The 20,946-nt window shown below is 42.7% G+C and overlaps 1 protein-coding gene across 1 annotated transcript in view; it reads right to left on the minus strand.

Annotated features, from left to right (window-relative positions):
* Positions 1-2,822: 2,822 nt before the first annotated feature.
* LOC112227563 (uncharacterized protein C18orf63-like) overlaps positions 2,823-20,946 on the minus strand; it is a 34,579-nt gene continuing 16,455 nt past the window's right edge. The window contains exons 9-14 of the mRNA XM_042308927.1: positions 15,992-16,088; positions 14,705-14,790; positions 12,014-12,200; positions 6,510-7,214; positions 5,821-5,904; positions 2,823-4,667 (exon numbers count right to left, since the gene is read on the minus strand). Of these exons, the coding sequence (XP_042164861.1) occupies positions 4,545-4,667; positions 5,821-5,904; positions 6,510-7,214; positions 12,014-12,200; positions 14,705-14,790; positions 15,992-16,088 (1,282 nt within the window). The 3' untranslated portion in view covers positions 2,823-4,544. The remainder of the gene's footprint in view (positions 4,668-5,820; positions 5,905-6,509; positions 7,215-12,013; positions 12,201-14,704; positions 14,791-15,991; positions 16,089-20,946) is intronic.

The raw sequence follows: 20,946 nt of genomic DNA on the forward strand, positions 1-20,946 counted from the left end.
CGTAGATCAGGTAAACAGAGCATTGTCATGCAGCAGCCCGTGAATAAACTGCACACCGGTGCGAGACACGGCATGCCTCAGCCCGCGGAATGTGCACTCCAACCCTGGAGCGACAGCATTTAAAAATAGGGTGTTTCTGAGGAACTCAACCTCCGTCTCCTCCAGCTACGCTGCACACCTGTCTGTACACCTCTCTTTTTGTCTAGTCTCTGTCTCTACACCTCTCTGTCTGTGTGTCTCTAACTCTTCAACTGTTTGTCTGTCTGCACCTGTCTGTCTCTACACCTCTCTGACTGTTTGTCTGTCAGTCTGTCTCCACACTGACAAGAGATTAAGGCCAATAGCTTTGATATGATTTTGGCCTCCATTTCTCTCCATAGCATGCCACACAAACACATTATTGCCAAGCAATCACACCCCATAGTAATTGATAGTACCCGTAGGCACTGTAAATGAAATATGAAACCCATATTCGACAAAAGGTATGTTGGACTATGGCATAGATGATGTCTCTCTGTAAGACGAGTGAAACACAACTACTGTACTATGGGTAATGAATTGTTACATTTTTGTCATTATCAGACGCTCTTATCCAGAGCGACTTACAGTTAGTGCATTTATCTTAAGATAGCAAGGTGGTACAAACATACATTCGGAAAGTAATCAGACCTATTGACTTTTTCCACATTTTGTTACGTTACAGCCTAATTCTAAAATTGATTAAATAAACCCCCCCCTCCATCAATCTACACACAATACCCCATAATGACAAAGCAAAAACAGGTTTTTAGAAACTCTTTGTTGAAGCACCTTTGGCAGCGATTACAGCCTCAAGTCTTCTTGGGTATGTCGCTACAAGCTTGGCACACCTGTATTTTCTCCCATTCGTCTCTGCAGATCCTCTCAAGCTCTGTCAGGTTGGGTGGGGAGCGTCGCTGCACAGCTATTTTCAGGTCTCTCCATAGATTCAAGTCCGGGCTCTGGCTGGGCCACTCAAGGACATTCACAGACTTGTCCCAAAGCCACTCCTGAGTTGTCTTGGCTGTGTGCTTAGGGTCGTTGTCCTGTTGGAAGGCGATCCTTCGCCCCCAGTCTGGAGTGTGCGGAGGAGCGGGGTGACATGGGAGGATTTAGGATGTTTGCAGAGAACGACAGGGTGTTGTCCAGGGCCACGCCAAGGTTCTTTTGCACTCTGGGAGGGGGACACCATGGAGTTGCCAACTGTGATGGAGAGGTGTTGGAATGGGCAGGCCTTCCCCGGGAGGAAGAGCAGCTCCGTCTTGTTGAGGTGGTGGGCCAACATCCAAGATGAGATATCTGCCAGGCACGCAGAGATGCATGTCGCCACCTGTGTGTCAGAGGGGGGAAGGGAAAAAGTATTTGAGTGTCATCCGCATAGCAATAATAGGAGAGACCATGTGAGGATATGATGGAGCCGAGTGACTTGGTGTATAGAGAGAAGAGGAGAGGGCCTAGAACTGAGCCCTGGGGGCTAGACACAGATTCTCTCCATGTCACATAGTAGGAACGGCCTGCCAGGTAGGATGCAAACCAAGAGTGTGCAGAGCCTAAGATGCCCAGCCCCGAGAAGAGGATCTGATGGTTCACGGTGTCAAAGTTGATAGATCTAGGAGAACGAGAACAGAGAAGAGTGTGTCAGCTTTGGCAGTACAGAGAGCCTCCGTGACACAGTACAGAGAGCCTCCGTGGCACAGAGAAGAGCAGTCTCGGTTGAGTGACCCGTCTTGTAGCCTGACTGATTAGGGTCAAGAAGATCGTTCTGAGAGAGACAGCGAGAGGGTTGGTCAGAGACAGTACGCTCAAGTGTTTTTGAAAGAAAAGAAAGAAGGGATACCGGTCTGTAGTTTTTGATGTAGGAGGGGTCGAGAGTTGGTTTGTTGAGGAGGGGAGCAATTCGGGCCATTTTGAAGTCAGAGGAGACTCAGCTTGTGGTCAGGGATGAGTTGATGAGGGAAGTGAGGAAAGGGAGAAGGTCTCTATAGGTGGTCTCGAGAAGGGAGGAGGGGATGGGATCGAGCGGGCAGGTTGTTGGACGGCCAGACCTCCTCACTAGTCGCAGGATTTCATCTAGAGAGAGAGGGGAGAAAGAGGTAAAGGCGTAGGGTAGTTCTGTGTGAGTAGGACCAGTGGACTCAATAGGCTGAGTGAATGAGGAGCGGATGTCGTCTACCTTATTTTCAAAGTGGTTTACAAAGTCGTCCTCAGAGAGGGAGAAGGGAAGGGGGAGGAGGATTAAGGAGAAGGTGGAAAATAGTTTCCCAGGGTTAGAGGCAGAAGCTTGAAATAAAGAGTGATAGAAAGTGGCTTTAGCAGTGGATACAGAGGAAGAGAAGGTAGAGTAGCGAGTGAAATTAGGTAATGACTAATTATCAAAGTAATATCACATTACTGTCACAAAGAGCACATGCATCCATAAAAGGACCATGATGCTTGGAGCCATTACATCTAATGCCTAACAGTTGTCCTTAAAGCCAAGAAAGGGAAGAGGAAAAATTCACACGGTCTGTTTCACATTAAAAACTGTGATGTATGAAATACCACCCCTCCAAAATAATGGCTTTAAAAAACCTTGAAAGAATAGTTGAAACTCAATGCAAACCTCTCAATGTCAGATTTGTACGGATCATTAAGGTTTTGCCCGAATAAACCATAAAGAAAGAGCTTTAAGTCTCCTCTTTGAAAGACACGCAGTTTGGCTTCTGATGCTTGCGATCAAATTTCACACAAATGCTTTTTACTCTTTTGCAGTTGATCCAGACTGAGGGTATCATTACAGATGTCTCCAACAACCATCGCAGCGCTTTCCATCATACTTAGTTATACAAGACTTTTGTGCTGTCGCAATAGCCATCACTCTAGAATTCTGTCTCTAGCTAGGGTACCATCCAACTACCGACACATTTTCATGCGAATATTCTAAAATCTGCATGAAAACAAAATGCGTATTTTCCCACCAGAGATGTGTTTCCATCAAATTGACTTGTTACGGATAATAGCCGATGCGTGATGACATAGTTCACATGAAAATAACTTTTTTGATTAAATTCCCATGTGCCGAATAAAGTTAAATGGGTTTCCATCGCATTTTCAACTCAACTGATGGTTTTGTCACAAGAAATTATATAGCTAATGAGCCCACTCTGGTCTTGGCACGTGCAGTGCAGGTATAGCCTACATGATGAAATGATTATGGACGAAAGAGCAAGATTATTTTTATTTGTCAAATGGCAGCCAAGCATCAGTCACCAGAATAAAACCCTCAATATTTATTGAAAAGGAGTATCAAGCTCATTACCTTGCACTTTCACCACCCTGTGAAGTTCATCATAACTTATTTCATCTGTAGCCTAATAAACTGCATGCTTTCCAGAGTCATAGTTGGAGGACCACAAAATATATCATTGCGTGACTCCAAGTTGACTTTGATATAATTATTATATCAATATTTGTGCATAAAGGCGCTTCCACCACCATTTCTCACATAATTTAAATATCCCACCTTGTCTAGCATATTTTGGTTTGTCGACATTTGGAAAGTTTAGCGACAAATTAGCTGTTTTCATCAGGCTTGTCATTACATGTTTTTACCTGACATGTACTTTACTTGCATATAAAGGTTGGATGGAAACCTGGCTAGAGAGAGAGGCATTGAAGAGACTTTGTGAGTTGACTGGCTGGCTCAGTAAACATAGCACACTTCAATCAATAAGGTCAGAGGTAGACCTGGGTTCAAATTCTATTTGAAATCATTTCAAATACTTTATCTGTTTGACTTTTGCAGTGGAGCTAATAGAAAAGTCCCCAAAGTGCAAACGCCGGCCACCTGGCACTCCTGTAGGTTGAAGCAAACACTCCCACAAAAAAAAAAAAAAAACGATTTGAAGATTTTCGAATAGTATTGGAATCCAGGTCTGGTCACAGAACATTCACTCTGCTGAGAGCAAAAAGTGTAAGGGGGCCATATTCATTTTACATGGGGAATATTTTCTATTTAATATTAAAAACATCTTTGTTTTATTATGGCAATCAATGTGTATGCACAATTTCAAAGGATCTGAATATTGAATAAGTACTAACAGACATTTGCTTTGATCTTTTCTGAAATAAAGCTCGGACATACTACAGAAAATTACATCTTGAACAAGAAAAGCAAGAAATGGGGATGAATAAAAATGACTAATATATAAAACAAAACTATATAAATAGGAAATATATTACTCTTTTTATGTTAAACAAATACATTCAATAAATATATTACATAAAATGATTTGTTCTTTCCTCAAACTCAAGGCCAGAAACATCTTACTACCTCAGTTGAATTGACTTCTGTGCCCAGTGGGTATTAACTTCATAACAAGAACACCATACAGGTACAGTACATATAATTCAAGAATGATAACACAGAGACCTGATAGCAATACAAAGCTCACTATCAATGACCCTTAAAACCAGCTCGTTCTCTGTGATGTTGAATAGTATAAAATGACCCTCTCTGTGCCTGTCTGGAAGGTGACCCTCACTGCTCAAGATTCACTCAGGCAACGCATGACCTTTGACACCAGCTCCTCTTTCCTTTCCTTGGACCGTACCACCACTCCGCGGCTCTTCAGCCAGGCCTGCAGGGTCGTCACATTGATCTTCGACAGCTGAATAAATAGCAAACAAGACATGTTCAATCATAAAGCCAATCAATCAAAAAAATGTATTTCATAAAACCCTTCTTACATCCTTCTTATCCTACTGTAGGTCAAGAAAAAAATCTGAGGTGGTAGAGAATTTCCTCACAGGTATACTGTAATCTTTGTATAATGTCATCTTTTGGACGCTTACTTTGCTTACTTTAGTTTCTGAATTATAGCTCTCGAATTGGACCGATAAGGAAATATATATTTTTTTGAAAATCCTTCAGCTTAGTTTACAATTAGCAGTTTGAGAGTGATGTCATCAGACACAGTGGAGACACCTTCACCTTCTGAGGGGGGAGCACATCAAACATCAAGACATTTCTTATGTGAATCCTCCATACATTATGTGTTGAGATCCTTAGTTTTGTTCAATCTTCATTGTACAGGGAAATGTACTTTCTGTTGATTGGGTGTAGATGTTGGCAAATTTCCTGGTTTCATTGGGTGTTTGCTTACAGAAAAAAGTATAAATTACCTAAAAGCTCAAATCTACTCGGACTTCCATAGTTTACCTTACCTGTGTTTATTCAAATAAAACCAAAACCAATGCAGCTACAAAAGATAAATGACTGCAGTTGTAATAATGAACTATGCAGACGCTGTAAAGTCATTTTGAAGAGTAACATCCCTATAGATTACATCTAGCCCTCCCTGGAGTATATTAGGTAAGGTCTCTATGTCCATTCAGTGCCCATGTGTGTCCCAGTCTGAAAACGAATCCTTCAAAATGGCAGCAATCATTCTAATAAACTTTCCCCCGGCTCCCTCGTAAAAATGATCAACCGAGTCGTAACTTTTGTGAAATAGTATCTGTAAAAAATGGTATCTAGCTCGAGAACAAGACACAAGACGGATCTCATTTAGTAAAAGCTTGTAATGGAATTCAATCAGGGGTGTAGTGGGAAAATCTATTCGGTTTATGGATCTTGCTAAACATTTACTCTGATGTATCGTCCCCTAATCAACCTGCTTTGGTGGGATGTTTTGCCTCCCTCAAACCATTTGTCGAATTTATCACCTCTCTCAACACGCAGAACATTTGCAAAATACATACTTTTCACTGTAAATCAAAGCTATGGTAAAGGTCAAGGTAAAAGTATAGTAAAGGACATACCTGGTTACTTCTCGCGTGTTTCTCCACGTCCACATCCTGCACTGCAGACTTTGGCTTCTTTGGTTTTGACTCAAACCAGTCCCCCTGAGAGGTGAGAACCCATTACTTTAATTACAATACAATACAATTACTCAAACATACAGTACAGGGACAAATCCTCACCTGGGAAAAGCATTGACTTCACGCAAACAATCAAGCACTGAATGCAATGGGAGATATGCCCTTATATTTAAATTAGGTGAGCTAATCTTAATTCCTAAGATTGAAATCCCATCGTAGCCATTCCTGCAGTAAAATGACCTAGTGGCCTCATGGGTGGAATGTTATTCCTATTTTTCATAATTTCAACATTAATAAACATTATTTATTTTTTAACGCTTCAAATACAGTGTTTCTGTGTCAAATAGTTTTGTTTTCAGTTTTCTGTGATGTATAGTATATATAGTGTAACGTTGGGATGCAAACAAAAAACTCTATATCTGATATGGTACAGGTGTCTTCTTTTTTAAAGCTCATAACCATGTGTGTGAGGTGTATACTTTTGTTTCAAAGGAGATTTGTTTAAGACTACCAAGAAACACTCGGTGTGACCCTGATTTAGCCCACTGCAGTAAAAAGTTCAACTGAAATGTGATTGGACTAAATCTCAAATTACAATTACATCTAGAGTGTGTTTGGTGGTGACTCACCCCTCTGTTGCCTAGCAGACCAGATGGAAGAAGATGAGGGGGACCTGAGGCGATCTCATCCTTCACTCTGAAAGCTCTCTCACTGGCGTGCACCTGGGAGGAATGTGGGGAAACCCCTTCAGGCCGCGGAATGGGGGTCAAGTGAGGCATGGATGCTGGAGTGGGCCGGCGGGCTTCCTCTGTCCACTTGGACGAGGTAGACGAGGAATGCAAAAAGAGGGGAACAGACGAGGAGGAAAAGGAAGAGGAGGAGAAGGCTGGGCAGGCCCTCTTCTGTCCCGACACAGGTGTCTGCCGTTGCTCCTCGGCTCTCTTCTGCTGCTTCTCAGCCAGAAGCTGGGTGACATTGACATGGCGCGGGAGGGCCTTGTTCTTGAAGATGGGTACCATCTTGGGTCCAGTCGGTGGGGCCTGGCTGTGTTGGGGGTGTGTGGTGGGTTGGGGAGGGGCAGCACTGGGATAGAGAGAGGAGGAGGGCAAGCCTCTCCCTGGGGTATAACTCTGAGTGGGAGTGGGATGGACCCCCTGGGTTCTTCCAGTGCTGAGATAGCTGCTGCTGCCACTCTGTCCCACTGGCTGGCTGAAAGTCTGGGCGCCTGGTGCCCCCCCAAATGAGGGCTTGAGGGGGCAGGAGGCATGGAATTGACTCAGCACGGGCCTGCTAGCTGACTTGGTCGTCAAGTTCACCGGTTTGCCACTAGCCACCTGCGACCACAAAGGAATGCACAGTGCAATGATGTTGGAACATGGGAACATACAGTTCTGGGAATTAAAAAAGTGAAACTGTACTGCAGTAAAAAACATTTGCTTCAAAGTGGATGTACTGTAACTGCACCATCATTACATGTTGTATTGCAAATTAACTAGCATTTGGTAGCATGTTTGTCACATTAACAATGTACCTTCATGCTGCAGTAGGTCATTTTGAAAAAATATGATATAATGGCCAGAGTTGCACCAGCTTTGTATATTATAAATGTATGAAATGAATCCATAATGACTCAATAATACCTATGAACCATATATCACGTTACCCCAAATCTAGGTACATATACAGTTACTACTCCTGTAAAACAGATGATTACTGTGAGTTCAAGTTCTACTTCATTAACTTCTTAATTAAACACTGTAAATACCCACTTGGCACACACTGGTTGAATCAACATTGTTTCCACGTTATTTCAATGAAATTACATTGAACCAACATGTAAAAGACATTGAATTGACGTCTGTGGCCAGTGGGTAGGGTGTTTCAACAAGCTCCCACATAATTTGTCAAACTTTAATAACAGCGTCCCGTTCCAGGTCCAGCACAAATAAACCTCTATTCACTTTGACAGCGAGAGCTTCCACCACCAACATCTGTGGGCAATAACAAACTAGGGTAGTATTCACTAGGCACCAAACAGACGCAAAACGGACTGAAACAGGGAGGGACTAACCTGAAGTTATCCATTATGAATCGTTTGTTTTCATTGCAAAACCTTTTGCTACGGTGAATACGAATGAATATGACCCAGGGACGAGGATATGACCTAGCTGCTAGCAGAACGCTTTGCCATCGTTTCAACTTGAAAATTCAAGGATTTTCTCTGCCTTGTATTATTCACCCATATTGTACTAATCAATCACCAGAAAGGGTGGGTGGATGGAGGAGGGAACCTGAGCCTTCTCTCTCTCTTTCTGCTTGTTTCTCACATCCTATCGGGAGGACCCAGACATTTATCATCACACCTCCTTTCTGACAGTTTGGAATTTTAAAAACTGTCAAACATAAATTTGGATCTAGAGAAATGTAAGGCGTAAATCTTATTTTGTGAAGATAAATTGTACAGATAAAACTAATGTGGGAAATATTAAAAATCTACTATTAAAATAAAATCTTTATCATGAATAGTGTCTCTTTTGTAAAACCTCTAAAACGTAGAAATCTCGCATGTGTAATTTGAAATACATGAGAAATATGAGCAGCACCAATTGTATATTGTACCAGTACGTGCGTCTATGTGTGCAAAATGACATACGTTGTATCAACGACAGTCTGTAGTCCTGTACCTGTGAGTGTGGACGGGTTTAGGGTAATTCAATATAGTGTAGATTTTCTTATTTTACCTTTATTTAACCAGGTAGGCAAGTTGAGAACAAGTTCTCATTTACTATTGCGACCAGGCCAAGATAAAGCAAAGCAAAATAAATAAATAAATAAATACAGTAGGGGAAGAGGTAGCTGTTTGGGGTAAATTATAGATGGGCTATGTAAAGGTGCAGTAATCTGTGAGCTGCTCTGACAGCTGGTGCTTAAAGCTAGTGAGGGAGATAAGTGTTTCCAGTTTCAGAGATTTTTGTAGTTTGTTCCAGTCATTGGCAGCAGAGAACTGGAAGGAGAGGCCGCCAAAGGAGGAATTGGTTTTGGGGGTGACCAGAGAGCTATACCTGCTGGAGCGCGTGCTACAGGTGAGTGCTGCTACGGTGACCAGCGAGCTGAGATAAGGGGGGACTTTACCTAGCAGGGTCTTGTAGATGACCTGGAGCCCAGTGGGTTTGGAGACGAGTAGGAAGCGAGGGCCAGCCAACGAGAGCGTACAGGTCGCAGTGGTCGGTATTATATGGGGCTTTGGTGACAAAACGGATGGCACTGTGATAGACTGCATCCCATTTATTGAGTAGGGTATTGGAGGCTATTTTGTAAATGACATCGCCGAAGTCGAGGATCGGTAGGATGGTCAGTTTTACAAGGGTATGTTTGGCAGCATGAGTGAAGGATGCTTTGTTGCGAAATAGGAAGCCAATTCTAGATTTAACTTTGGATTGGAGATGTTGGATGTGAGTCTGGAAGGAGAGTTTACAGTCTAACCAGACACCTAGGTATTTGTAGTTGTCCACATATTCCAAGTCAGAAACGTCCAGAGTAGTGATGTTGGACGGGCACGCAGGTGCAGGCAGCGATCGGTTGAAGAGCATGCATTTAGTTTTACTTGTATCGGTCCAATAATTGAACCCTGTGGCACCCCCATAGAGACTGCCAGAGGCCCGGACAACAGGCCCTCCAATTTGACACACTGAACTCTATCAGAGAAGTAGTTGGTGAACCAGGCGAGGCAATCATTTGAGAAACCAAGGCTATCGAGTCTGCCGATGAGGATGTGGTGATTGACAGAGTCGAAAGCCTTGGCCAGGTCAATGAATATGGCTGCACAATATTGTTCCTTATCGATGGCGGTTAAGATATCGTTTAGGACCTTGAGCGTGGCTGAGGTGCACCCATGACCAGCTCTGAAACAAGATTGCATAGCGGAGAAGGTATGGTGGGATTCGAAATGGTCGGTAATCTGTTTGTTGGCTTTCGAAGACCTTAGAAAGGCAGGGTAGGATAGATATAGGTCTGTAGCAGTATGGGTCAAGAGTGTCCCCCCCTTTGAAGAGGGGGATGACCGTAGCTGCTTTCCATGGACTTTCTCCATGGACTTTAGTGTCCCAGAACTTTTTTGAGTTTGTGTTGCAGGAAGCAAATTTCTGCTTGAAAAAGTTAGCCTTGGCTTTTCTAACTGCCTGTGTATATTGGTTACTAGCTTCCCTGAAACGTTGCATATCACGGGGGCTGTTCGATGCTAATGCAGAACGCCATAGGATGTTTTTGTGTTGGTTAAGGGCAGTCAGGTCTGGAGAGAACCAAGGGCTATATCTGTTCCTGGTTCTAAATTTCTTGAATGGGGCATGCTTATTTAAGATGGTGAGGAAGGCATTTAAAAAAAAAAAAACAGGCATCCTCTACTGACTGGATGAAGTCAATATCCTTCCAGGATACCCCGGCCAGGTCGATTAGAAAGGCCTGCTCACTGAAGTGTTTCAGGGAGCGTTTGACAGTGATGAGTGGAAGTCGTTTGACCGCTGACCCATTACGGATGCAGGCAATGAGGCAGTGATCGCTGAGATCTTGGTTGAAAACAGCAGAGGTGTATTTAGAGGGCAAGTTGGTTAGGATGATATCTATGAGGGTGTCCGTGTTTACGGCTTTGGGGTTGTACCTGGTAGGTTCATTGATAATTTGTGTGAGATTGAGGGCATCAAGCTTAGATTGTAGGATGGCTGGGGTGTTAAGCATGTTCCAGTTTAGGTCGCCTAGCAGCACGAGCTCTGAAGATAGATGGGGGGCAATCAGTTCACATATGGTGTCCAGAGCACAGCTGGGGGCAGAGGGCGGTCTATAGCAGGCGGCAACAGATAAACAGATAAAGGGCAGGTGGGTTGAATAGAGAGAAAACAATTCCTTACAAAATCCGTAAATGTATAACTCTGGTGCAATTTATATTTGCAGACCCATGAGCCACTGTTCCCATGAGACCCATGAGCCACTGTTACCCATCCCTGATCTATAGGCTAATAGGGTTTTTTCTCTCTCATTATTTTAGGCTATCTGGCATTAGTGCACAAGCTTAAGCTGTGCCAAATAGCCTACACACCAATCGCCAAATGCTTTTGGGAACGGGCAGAAAAAGTTCAGGTCAATCCACGAAGGCAAAAAGGGCAATGTCGGAGTTTAATTGAATAAGAGAAAAGCTGTGAAAGGGGAGTGAAAGTGAAGGGAAGGCCAGAAAAGTAATGTTTGGGAAAGATTGGTTGAAGTGCTAAAAGAGGATGATAGCAATGCACTTTGTTATGTGCATACACAGTCACAAGATAGTAGACTTCAAATAGGCCTATGGCACGTCAAGGGAATTGTAGCCTGCTGTTCAAATGGGTTAAATGGAAAGTGAAATCTGGACCTCTCACATAGCCTTAATATTACCTCCTGCAAAATTAACCACTTCTTGCAGTAAAATAATAACCTACACCAAATGTAGGCAACATTTTGACTCGGGAACAGGAGTGGAGAAATATGATTTCTTTCTTTCAGCATCTTGAGAGAATGCTAATGCTCAGTTAGATACCATCTGTAGAGGTACTATATTTATCAGCATCATAAAAGCTGCTAGTATTTCAACCACATAAAATATGCATCCAAGCCAACCTGAAATCTTATCAGAAACATGTTGGATTGTTTTCACTGCTTTCTATTTCCTTACAACAGATCAAACTGATGTCATTTTTTGGGAGTTACTGCATTTTCTCCCGGTCCCTAAAGGTCTTTGCTCCATGAAAGAATTTGACAGAGAACTTTGTCAACTAGATTTAAGCATTCATTCTATCGATTCAAGACATTATTCTGGTGAGCAAGGGTTTATTTAGTCTTCTAGGGCAACATATAATGACAGAAGAGAAGCTGAATGGATCTAGTTGACGAACAAATAGCCTACCAAAATGTCCTGCACCCTGTCCAAAAATCTTTCTGCAGTCTTTGACTGTAGCCTATAGAGCATTTTCCATATCAGCGGGTTAGGGTCGGGTGCGGGCCTCAGATTTTCACTTCATCACATATAGTCGGGCAGTTGTGGATTATTATCAATTACGGGCATGTGCGGGTGAACAAACAGCTGACCCGCGGACCACTTGTGTGCACCCTGTACCTGTGCTGAGGCAATGCTGAGCAGGCTGGTGGTGTGGTAGCAGGGCTTGCTGGTCATGCGGGCTGGGAAGCCACAGACAGTCTGCAGACTCTCCCTCAGGTGGGATAGGAAGGAGCTGAGCGCCCCCTGGAGGTCCACCCTGGGACAGCGCTGCACCGGGTCAGTCCGGATACAGCTCAGAGGGTATCTTAGCAGACTAGTTAAAGGTCCAATGCATCTGTTTTTTTATTTTTTATCTCAGTATCAAATCATTTCTGGATAACAATTAAGTACCCTACTGTGAATGTTTTTAATTAAAATGGTCAAAAATTAAGCAAAAACAGCTTCTTAGAATATAGCAATTTCTCAAGCAAGATTTTTGCTAGGACTGCCTGGGAGTAGTCTGAGTAGGGAGGGGAAAACATAAAATGAGCTGTTACTGGTTTGGAACTCTCTTTCTTATTGGTCTATTAACTGTTGACTGGTGATGTCACCAGGCAGGCCAAAACTTCATCCCACCTAAACAGGCTGAAACGTCATGCAGTCTTTTCAAACAGCTCTTCCACTAAAAGGGCATTATCAACATTTTCACAATTTCACAGAATTATTCAACCTCATAGTGTGGAAGTATATATATATAAACTCAGCAAAAAAAGAAACGTCCTCTCACTGTCAACTCTGTTTATTTTTAGCAAACTCAACATGTGTAAAAACTTGTATGAACATAACAAGATTCAACAACTGAGACATAAACTGAACAAGTTCCACAGATATGTGACTAACAGAAATTGAATAATGTGTCCCTGAACAAAGGGGGGTCAAAATCAAAAGTCACAGTCAGTATCTGGTATAGCCACCAGCTGCATTAAGTACTGCAGTGCATCTCCTCCTCGTGGACTGCACCAGACTTGGCCGTTCTTGCTGTGAAATGTTACCCCACTCTTTCACCAAGGCACCTGCAAGTTCCCAGACATTTCTGGGGGGAATGGCCCTAGCCCTCACCCTCCGATCCAACAGGTCCTAGACATGCTCAATAGGATTGAGATCCGGGCTCTTCGCTGGCCATGGCAGAACACTGACATTCCTGTCTTGCAGGAAATCACAGAGAGAAAGAGCTGTATGGCTGGTGGCATTGTCATGCTGGAGGGTCATGTAAGGATGAGTCTGCAAAAAGGGTACCACATGAGGGGGGTGGAGGTCTTCTCTGTAACGCAGTGTTGAGATTTTCTGCAATGACAACAAGCTCAGTCCGATGATGCTGTGACACCCCGCCCCAGACCATGACGGACACTCCACCTCCAAATTGATCCCGCTCCAGAGTACAGGCCTCGGTGTAATGCTAATTCCTTCGACGATAAACGCGAATCCGACCATCACCCCTGGTGAAACAAAACTGTGACTCGTCAGTGAAGAGCACTTTTTGACAGTCCTGTCTGGTCCAGCGACGGTGGGTTTGTGCCCATGAGTGACGTTGTCGCTGGTGAAGTCGAATGAGGACCTGCCTTACAACAGGGCTACAAGCCCTCAGTCCAGCCTCTCTCCGCCTATTGCGGACAGTTTGAGCATCGAAGGAGGGTAGGTGCGTTCCTGGGGAACTCGGGCAGTGGTTGTTGCCATCCTGTACCTGTCCCGCAGGTGTGATGTACCGATCCTGTGCAGGTGTTGTTACATGTGGTCTGCCACTGCAAGGACGATCAGCTGTCCGTCCTGTCTCCTGTAGCTCTGTCTTAGGTGTCTCACAGTACTGACATTGCAATGTATTGCCCTGGCCACATCTGCAGTCCTCATGCCTCCTTGCAGCATGCCTAAAGCACATTCACACAGATGAGCAGGGACCCTGGGCATCTTTCTTTTGGTGTTTTTCAGAGTCAGTAGAAAGGCCTCTTTAGTGTCCTAAGTTTTCATAACTATGACCTTAATTGCCTACCGTCTGTAAGCTGTTAGTGTCTAAAAGACCGTTCCACATGTTCATTAATTGTTTATAGTTCATTGAACAAGCATGGGAAACAGCGTTTAAACCCTTTACAATGAAGATCTGTGAAGTTATTTGGATTTTTACAAATTATCTTTGAAAAACAGGGTTCTGAAAAAGGGACGTTTCTTTTTTTGCTGAGTTTCTAAAACACAGGAAAATCTAGTTTGCCTGAACAGGGCCTTTAAAGAAACGTAATATGTTCACTGTCTGGATGGAACTCACTTTAAAGACCCATCTGGGATTGGTACATCCATTTTGGGATTTTTAAATTAATGATGTATAGCCATTGATGTTTGAAAAATATAACTTAGAAATTCCTCACGAGTTTAGTTCAACTGTTGTACCCCATCAGAAGCCAAAATATAAGCTTGTTTTACTTGTAAACAATGCCCCTTTAAGATTAATTGAAATGTCTGCCAAATTTGAATGAACTTAAAGAGTGAACACTGGCTTGAAGAACACCATATGTGAACCATTTTACACTGTTTGTTTTGTTATTTTCCCTCTCCAGATTTCGATTAATGTTTCATTTTACAACCTATCAAGGGACAAATGCTGGTTACAAGCAGTTACAAGTTACAAGAAAACACTAACTGTGCCTTATCACAATAACAGTTGCATGAGTAGACATAAACGTGACAGTTTTGAATCAGTGTAACAACATAACAGTCAACAGGTGGGCCAAAGGCAGATGCCTCAGATGGTCCCCAATCCATACCACAGGCTTAAAAGGATACGTGAACAGCCTTTCTCCAACCAGTTTGAAGTATACATTGCAATAAATCACTTCTTCCTCATCAATTTGGGGGAGTTGGTAGCCATACTGAAAAATAAAAAATAAACAAGGAAGAAGTAGTAAGGACAAATACATTAACTGTGTGTGAGTGTGTATTGTGTGTGTATATAAGCTAGCAGTGTCAAACAGAGGGGGTGAGTAGACGACACAGCAGGGAAGATTATTTGTTTGTGACCCGTCTCTGAATGTCAAGCACTCACCCAGATGTGACGACAGACCAACACCAACACTAACGTGTCGAGCATTACTATCAGCCAGCTGTCCCGTCCATTTGTTCTATCCACTGGCCCAACCACACAGGCCAGTGAGAGCTCTTGTTCAAGGCTGAGATACAATAGTCATACAGCACTATAATATACTTAATTAACACGTTGGGGAGAGGGCTTTGGCAATGCATGTTTATCATTGGGCATTTTAGGAGCAAAAGGACCTTAATTAACAACATGATGGTAGAGTAAACTGTTAGGCAGCGTGGGTGTGAAATCTGATGGCTTGTTTCCAGCCAACGTTAGTGAGTCATACTGAAGGGCCAAGTCCACACAAACACGCACACACATTGTCACACACACTCACACGCATACAGGCACACTCAAGCACACACACTGCGCCGGGCCAAGTCCATGTTTAGTTGCTGACAGATGTTGACAGACAGGATGTGAGCAATGGGATGTCATTCACCACCATCAAGTTTGGTCCTGTGGTTGTAGTTAGAACAACAGTTCCCTGGAGTAGTCCACGTGTGTGTGTGTGTTGTGTGATGCCAATGTGAGTTTGCATTATTGTTGACATAACAGAAATCAGTTGATGCCAAATAACTTGACATGGTTGTGACACTACATATCATTTAGGTAAGCTAGCAAGCAGGCGTTATGCCTAGCCAATTACAGTAGGTAACCTATTAGTGAATAAGTCTGAATTGACAGTGACACATGGTTCACTAAAGTGAGCTTGACCCAACCTGGAATCATAACCTTTAACTAGGGCCCAGAGCTTTTCCTAGTCAGGTAACGTGGTCAGGAAAATCTCGTAGTTATGACATATGAGATGTCTCTTTCATGGCAGCTTTATGCAGCCCTTATGAAGAGTAGTTAATGTGAAGTGTAACTTACCTAGCCTGGTCTCAGATCGGTTTGTGCTCTCTTGCCAATTCCTATGGCCATTGTCATGACAGTGATTATAGGAGTTGGCAAGACAGCACAAACAGATGTGGGACCAGGCTCTGACCTACCAAACTGCTCCAGTGATTCTGGATGTCAGCATAGCACTGGAAGGGGCTCTCGGTGGGCATCCGGTGACTGATGCTGACGATCTGACCCCTTTTCATGCTACACACAACACAGACGGAAGCTATATATCAAGTGTACCTATAACATATCAGTAAAGACATACAAGATTGACAGGTTGTACAGATGTCGGATCTTAATTTGTCAAATCTGAGAAAGTTTTGAGAAAGGAAAATAATCCCGCAGCAACAGGAAACATGAATTATTATTTGATTATAATTAAATGGACATGTTTGTAGGGTTTGATATACTTATCGTAAGGGGAAATCAAGTCTGAAATTTCAAAGTGAAAATTACAAACTTCAGAAGCCCTTTTAAACCTCAAATTAAGATTCAGTAAATTCAGGAGGTAAATTGAAATTGCAAAATGTATGTTCACTTCCTGAATTGAAATGGAATTGAGCCCAACCCTGATTTTGATGTTCTTACATTTTATGTTATTCTCTGTTCATACATAAGTATTCAAGTTCCATGACATATCAACAGTTCAATCCAACCTGTAATCGCAATGTTTTTTTTCCTCAATTTATGCCATTCCAGCCACTACAATGAGCCTGCCCTCCTATAGCTCCTCCCACCATCCTCCACTGGTTTACACGGTGTCTTCGTTTTCAAACTCCTGCCTGTGTGCACGTACCTGTGTACAAACCCCTGCCCGTGTGCTCGTAACACTTGTTATTATGAATACAGAAAGAATCTGCATGGTGCTTACAACGCTAGGGTTGTGGGTTCAATTCCCACAGGAGACCAGAATGAAAAAAGCAAGAAAATGTACAGTGCCTTCGGAAAGTATTCAAACCACTTGACTTTTTCCACATTTTGTTACGTTACAACCCTATGAAAGAATCCTCAGCAATCTACACACAATAGCCCATAATGACAAAGTGAAAACAGGTTTTTAGACATTTTTTGCAAATGTATTAAAAATACAAAACAGAAATACCTTATTTACATACGTATTCAGACCCTTTGCCATGAGACTCAAAATTGAGCTCAGGTGCATCCTGTTTCCATTGATCATCCTTGAGATGTTTCTAAAACTTGATTGTAGTCCACCTGTGGTAAACTCAATTGATTGATCTAGAAGAAAAAGAAAAGCACGCCTATTTAGCCGAGGTGCTGGCTAGCGGAGTGGAAAACTTGAAAATAAAGGAGAGCCACCCACTCCTGTCTATATACGGTCCCAACAGCTGCAGGGATGCAAACTGGTAAAGGCCTAAAAAGATGACACTTTTTTTTGTTGGGCTGAAACATGCACAAAATCTCTGCTAGTGGGAAATGCAGGTTTTAACTAATTAAATAGCAAAGAATATATGAGCTACATGATCAGTCTCTATGTGTAAAATAAAACATTAAAGAAAGCAATCCAATCTTATTTGTTGCCTAGACTTTACTGCAAATGACACTCATGTCTTGAGAAAAAACAATACACTAATATTGCAGTTAGCCATGACGGCCTTTATAATAGAACGCTTGTGACCACACACGTCTAAATATTGTACTTGGGAAAAAAACATCTTAAAGTAGAAATAGAATGAAACAAATAGGCATTCTATTTTTGCTCTATTATAGTGGTCACTATGGTAGACATTGATCAGGTGCACAAGGCTACATGTGTGCAAAAGTAAAAAATTAAATAATCCCCTCTCACTCACACACAAGTGTTACTGTAAAGTTCAACACAATAAAAGCAATATCTTCGGACTACATTGCACATTATTACATTGTATACTTTCTGCCTGTAGACATCTGTTCTACAACGTGCCAGACACCCTTTGTTGACATAACTGATCTCTTTCAGGCAGAGAGTACACCTGGCATAACCCATTTTAATCCACTGTTTTGAAAAAGTGAGAAAGAGGGAAAGTGTGTGGTGTTCCTTTCACCTCTGGCATGACGTGGCCCTTTCAGGGTATAGATCGCGGCATCCCCGTCCTTCTCTCTCTCACTCTCTCTCTCTCCCCTACACCCATGTTCTGTTACCTCAGGTCATAAATTCCTGGAGGAGACTCTCTCCCCCTGGCCATGCAGAAAGAGAGACATATAGAGAGAACAAAGGATTTCACATGGCGAACTCCTAAATCCCCAAAATGGGAATTTGATACAAAATGTCCACTTGTGAGAAGGTGGGAATGGTCCGCGGACACTTAAAGGACGGGTAGGACGAGTGTGTTTCATTTGGTGACCTCAGAGAGGACAGGAAACACATAACTTGTAACCATATCTACTGTTTGTTTGTCTATGCATTTCTGTGATTATTTAGTTAGTTAGTAAATAAATGATTAAGACAATTGGGGTATGGATGATTCATAGTAAAGGCTGGGTTCTTGTAGATAACCAACATTTTATGACGTTTGGAATGAGACTAACGTGGGGTAAAGAATAATTCATTAATTAGAAGACTAATTGATCAGATATTAACATATCTGAAGAGTTATATTAGGAAAATTATAACTTTGCAATCTGAAGATTTTCCTTGGTGCCCGACTTCCTAGTTAATTACATTTACATGATTAGTTTAATCACGTAATAATAATGACAGAGAATTGATTTGATAAAATAACCGTCTTCACTTTAATGATACCAAAGACACAACACCTCTGTAGTGGCATCCAGCATAAGCCAGGCCTAGCTCCAGCTACACTTGATCCCTGAATCCACTTGTTTCACAAGCAACACCTCATTTTCACCTAATTCACTCATTTTGAAAATTAACCACATACTGTCGAGGGAAAACATTAGTTCACTGATAGTAGATAGTTCATTTGCTAGTTAACATTTCACACAAATTGCCAGGGTCCAGTAAGTAACTAATGCGTTATAACTTGAGGAACGGCAAGGAGTCGTATACATGTTAATACTATAGCCAATTGGTTAGGTTACTAACGTTAGCTCATCTGATGTTGTAACATTAGCTAGCTGTTATTAGCCAGCTAATTTTCACACCAAAAACTCAACTATTTGATCAGTTAAGTTGGCTAATGTTGCTCAACATTTCTCTGGCTAGCTAATGCAGAATTCGATCCAGCTAGCAAGATACTTAACAATGCTAAAAATTCTTATTCCACCACACTTTCTCCCTCACCTCAAACTTTCTAAATGCCAGTTGTTTTTCAGTTACAGCTCATGAAGTACGCTTCATCACCTTCTCACCCCTGTCTCCGTGGTCAGGCTTCTCACCTACCTCTTTGTTATCGTTCAGGGGATGCGTTTCTGTAACTTGGAAACTGCCTTTCCAATCTCTGCTGTCTTTCCAGAGCGCGTACTGATGCTGCAAATTGGTTGTCTCTTCAGTAGCATGCTGTATTCTGTTGTTATGTGAACGATTGGCTGAGCCTTAGATACAGTCAGTATTGCTCCAAATGCGCATCACTCGTTCGCTTACAGCCCATAGTGATCCAAAGCCCCCATTTGATCTACACGAATCACGTAGGTCACCTATTTTGGATTCAAAACAGCGAATTTCGCCGAAAGGTGACTAGTTTGCAATCCTGCACAGTTGACAGTGCATGTCAGAGCAAGAACCAAGCCATGAGGTCGAAATAATTGTCCGTAGAGCTCCGAGATAGGATTGTGTCAAGGCACAGATTTTGGGAAGGGTACCAAAACATTTCTGCAGCATTGAAGGTCTCCAAGAACACAATGGTTGAAGGTCCCGAAGAACACAGTGGCCTTCACCATTTTTAAATGGAAGAAGTCCGGAACCACCAAGACTATTCCTAGAGTTGCCGCACGGTCAAGCTGAGCAATAGGGGGAGAAGGGCCTTGGTCAGGGAGGTGACCAAGAACCTGATGGTCACTGACAGAGCTCTGGAGTTCCTCTGTGGAGATGGGAGAACATTCCAGAAAGACAATAATCTCTGCAGCACTCCACCAATCAAGCCTTTATAGTAGAGTGGCCAGACGGAAGCCACTCCTCAGTAAAAGGCACAAAACAGCCCGCTTGGAGTTTGCCAAGAGGTATCTAAAGACTCTCAGACCATGAGAAACAAGATTCTCTAATCTGATTAAACCAAGATTGAACTCTTTGGACTGAAGGCCAAGCGTCACATCTGGAGGAAACCTGGCACCATCCCTACGGTGAAGCATGGTGGTGGCAGCATCATGCTGTGGGGATGTTTTTCAACGGCAGGGCCTGGGAGACTAGTCAGGATTGAGGCAAAGATGAACAGAGCAAAGTACAGAGAGATCCTTGATGAAAACCTGCTCCAGAGCGCTCAGGACCTCAGACTGGGGCAAAGGTTCACCTTCCAACAGGACAACGACACTAAGCACACAGGCAAGACAACGCAGGAGTGGCTTCGGGACAAGTCTCTGAATGTCCTTGAGTGGCCCAGCCAGAGCCCGGACTTGAACACGATCGAACATCTCTGGAGAGACCTGAAAATAGGTCTGCAGCAACACTCCCCATCTAACCTGACAGAGCTTGAGAGGATCTGCAGAGAAGAATTGGAGAAACCCCCCAAATACAGGCGTGCCAAGCTTGTAGCATCATACCCAAGAAGACTCGAGGTTGTAATCGCTACCGAAGGCGCTTCAACAAAGTACTGAGTAAAGGGTCTGAATAGTTATGTAAATATGATATTTCAGATTTAAATGTTTCATACATTTCAAAAATGTATAAAAAACTGTTTTTGCTTTGTCATTATGGGTTATTGTGTGTAGATTGATGAGGGAATTTGTTTTAATCAATTTTAGAATAAGGCTGTAACCTAACAAAAATGTAAAAAAGTCAAGGGGTCTGAATACTTTCCGAATGCATTGTCTAGCTACAGCATATTTTCAGATATTATAAGATTCTCTCTATAAGCACTCTCTACTGTAAGTCGTTGTGTATAAAAATGTCTACCAAAACGTGATCACGTGACCGCTGTGAAATTGCTGAGTCTACCTTTAAAAG

This window comes from Oncorhynchus tshawytscha, linkage group LG29, assembly GCF_018296145.1.
Source record: "Oncorhynchus tshawytscha isolate Ot180627B linkage group LG29, Otsh_v2.0, whole genome shotgun sequence".
Lineage (NCBI taxonomy): Eukaryota > Metazoa > Chordata > Actinopteri > Salmoniformes > Salmonidae > Oncorhynchus > Oncorhynchus tshawytscha.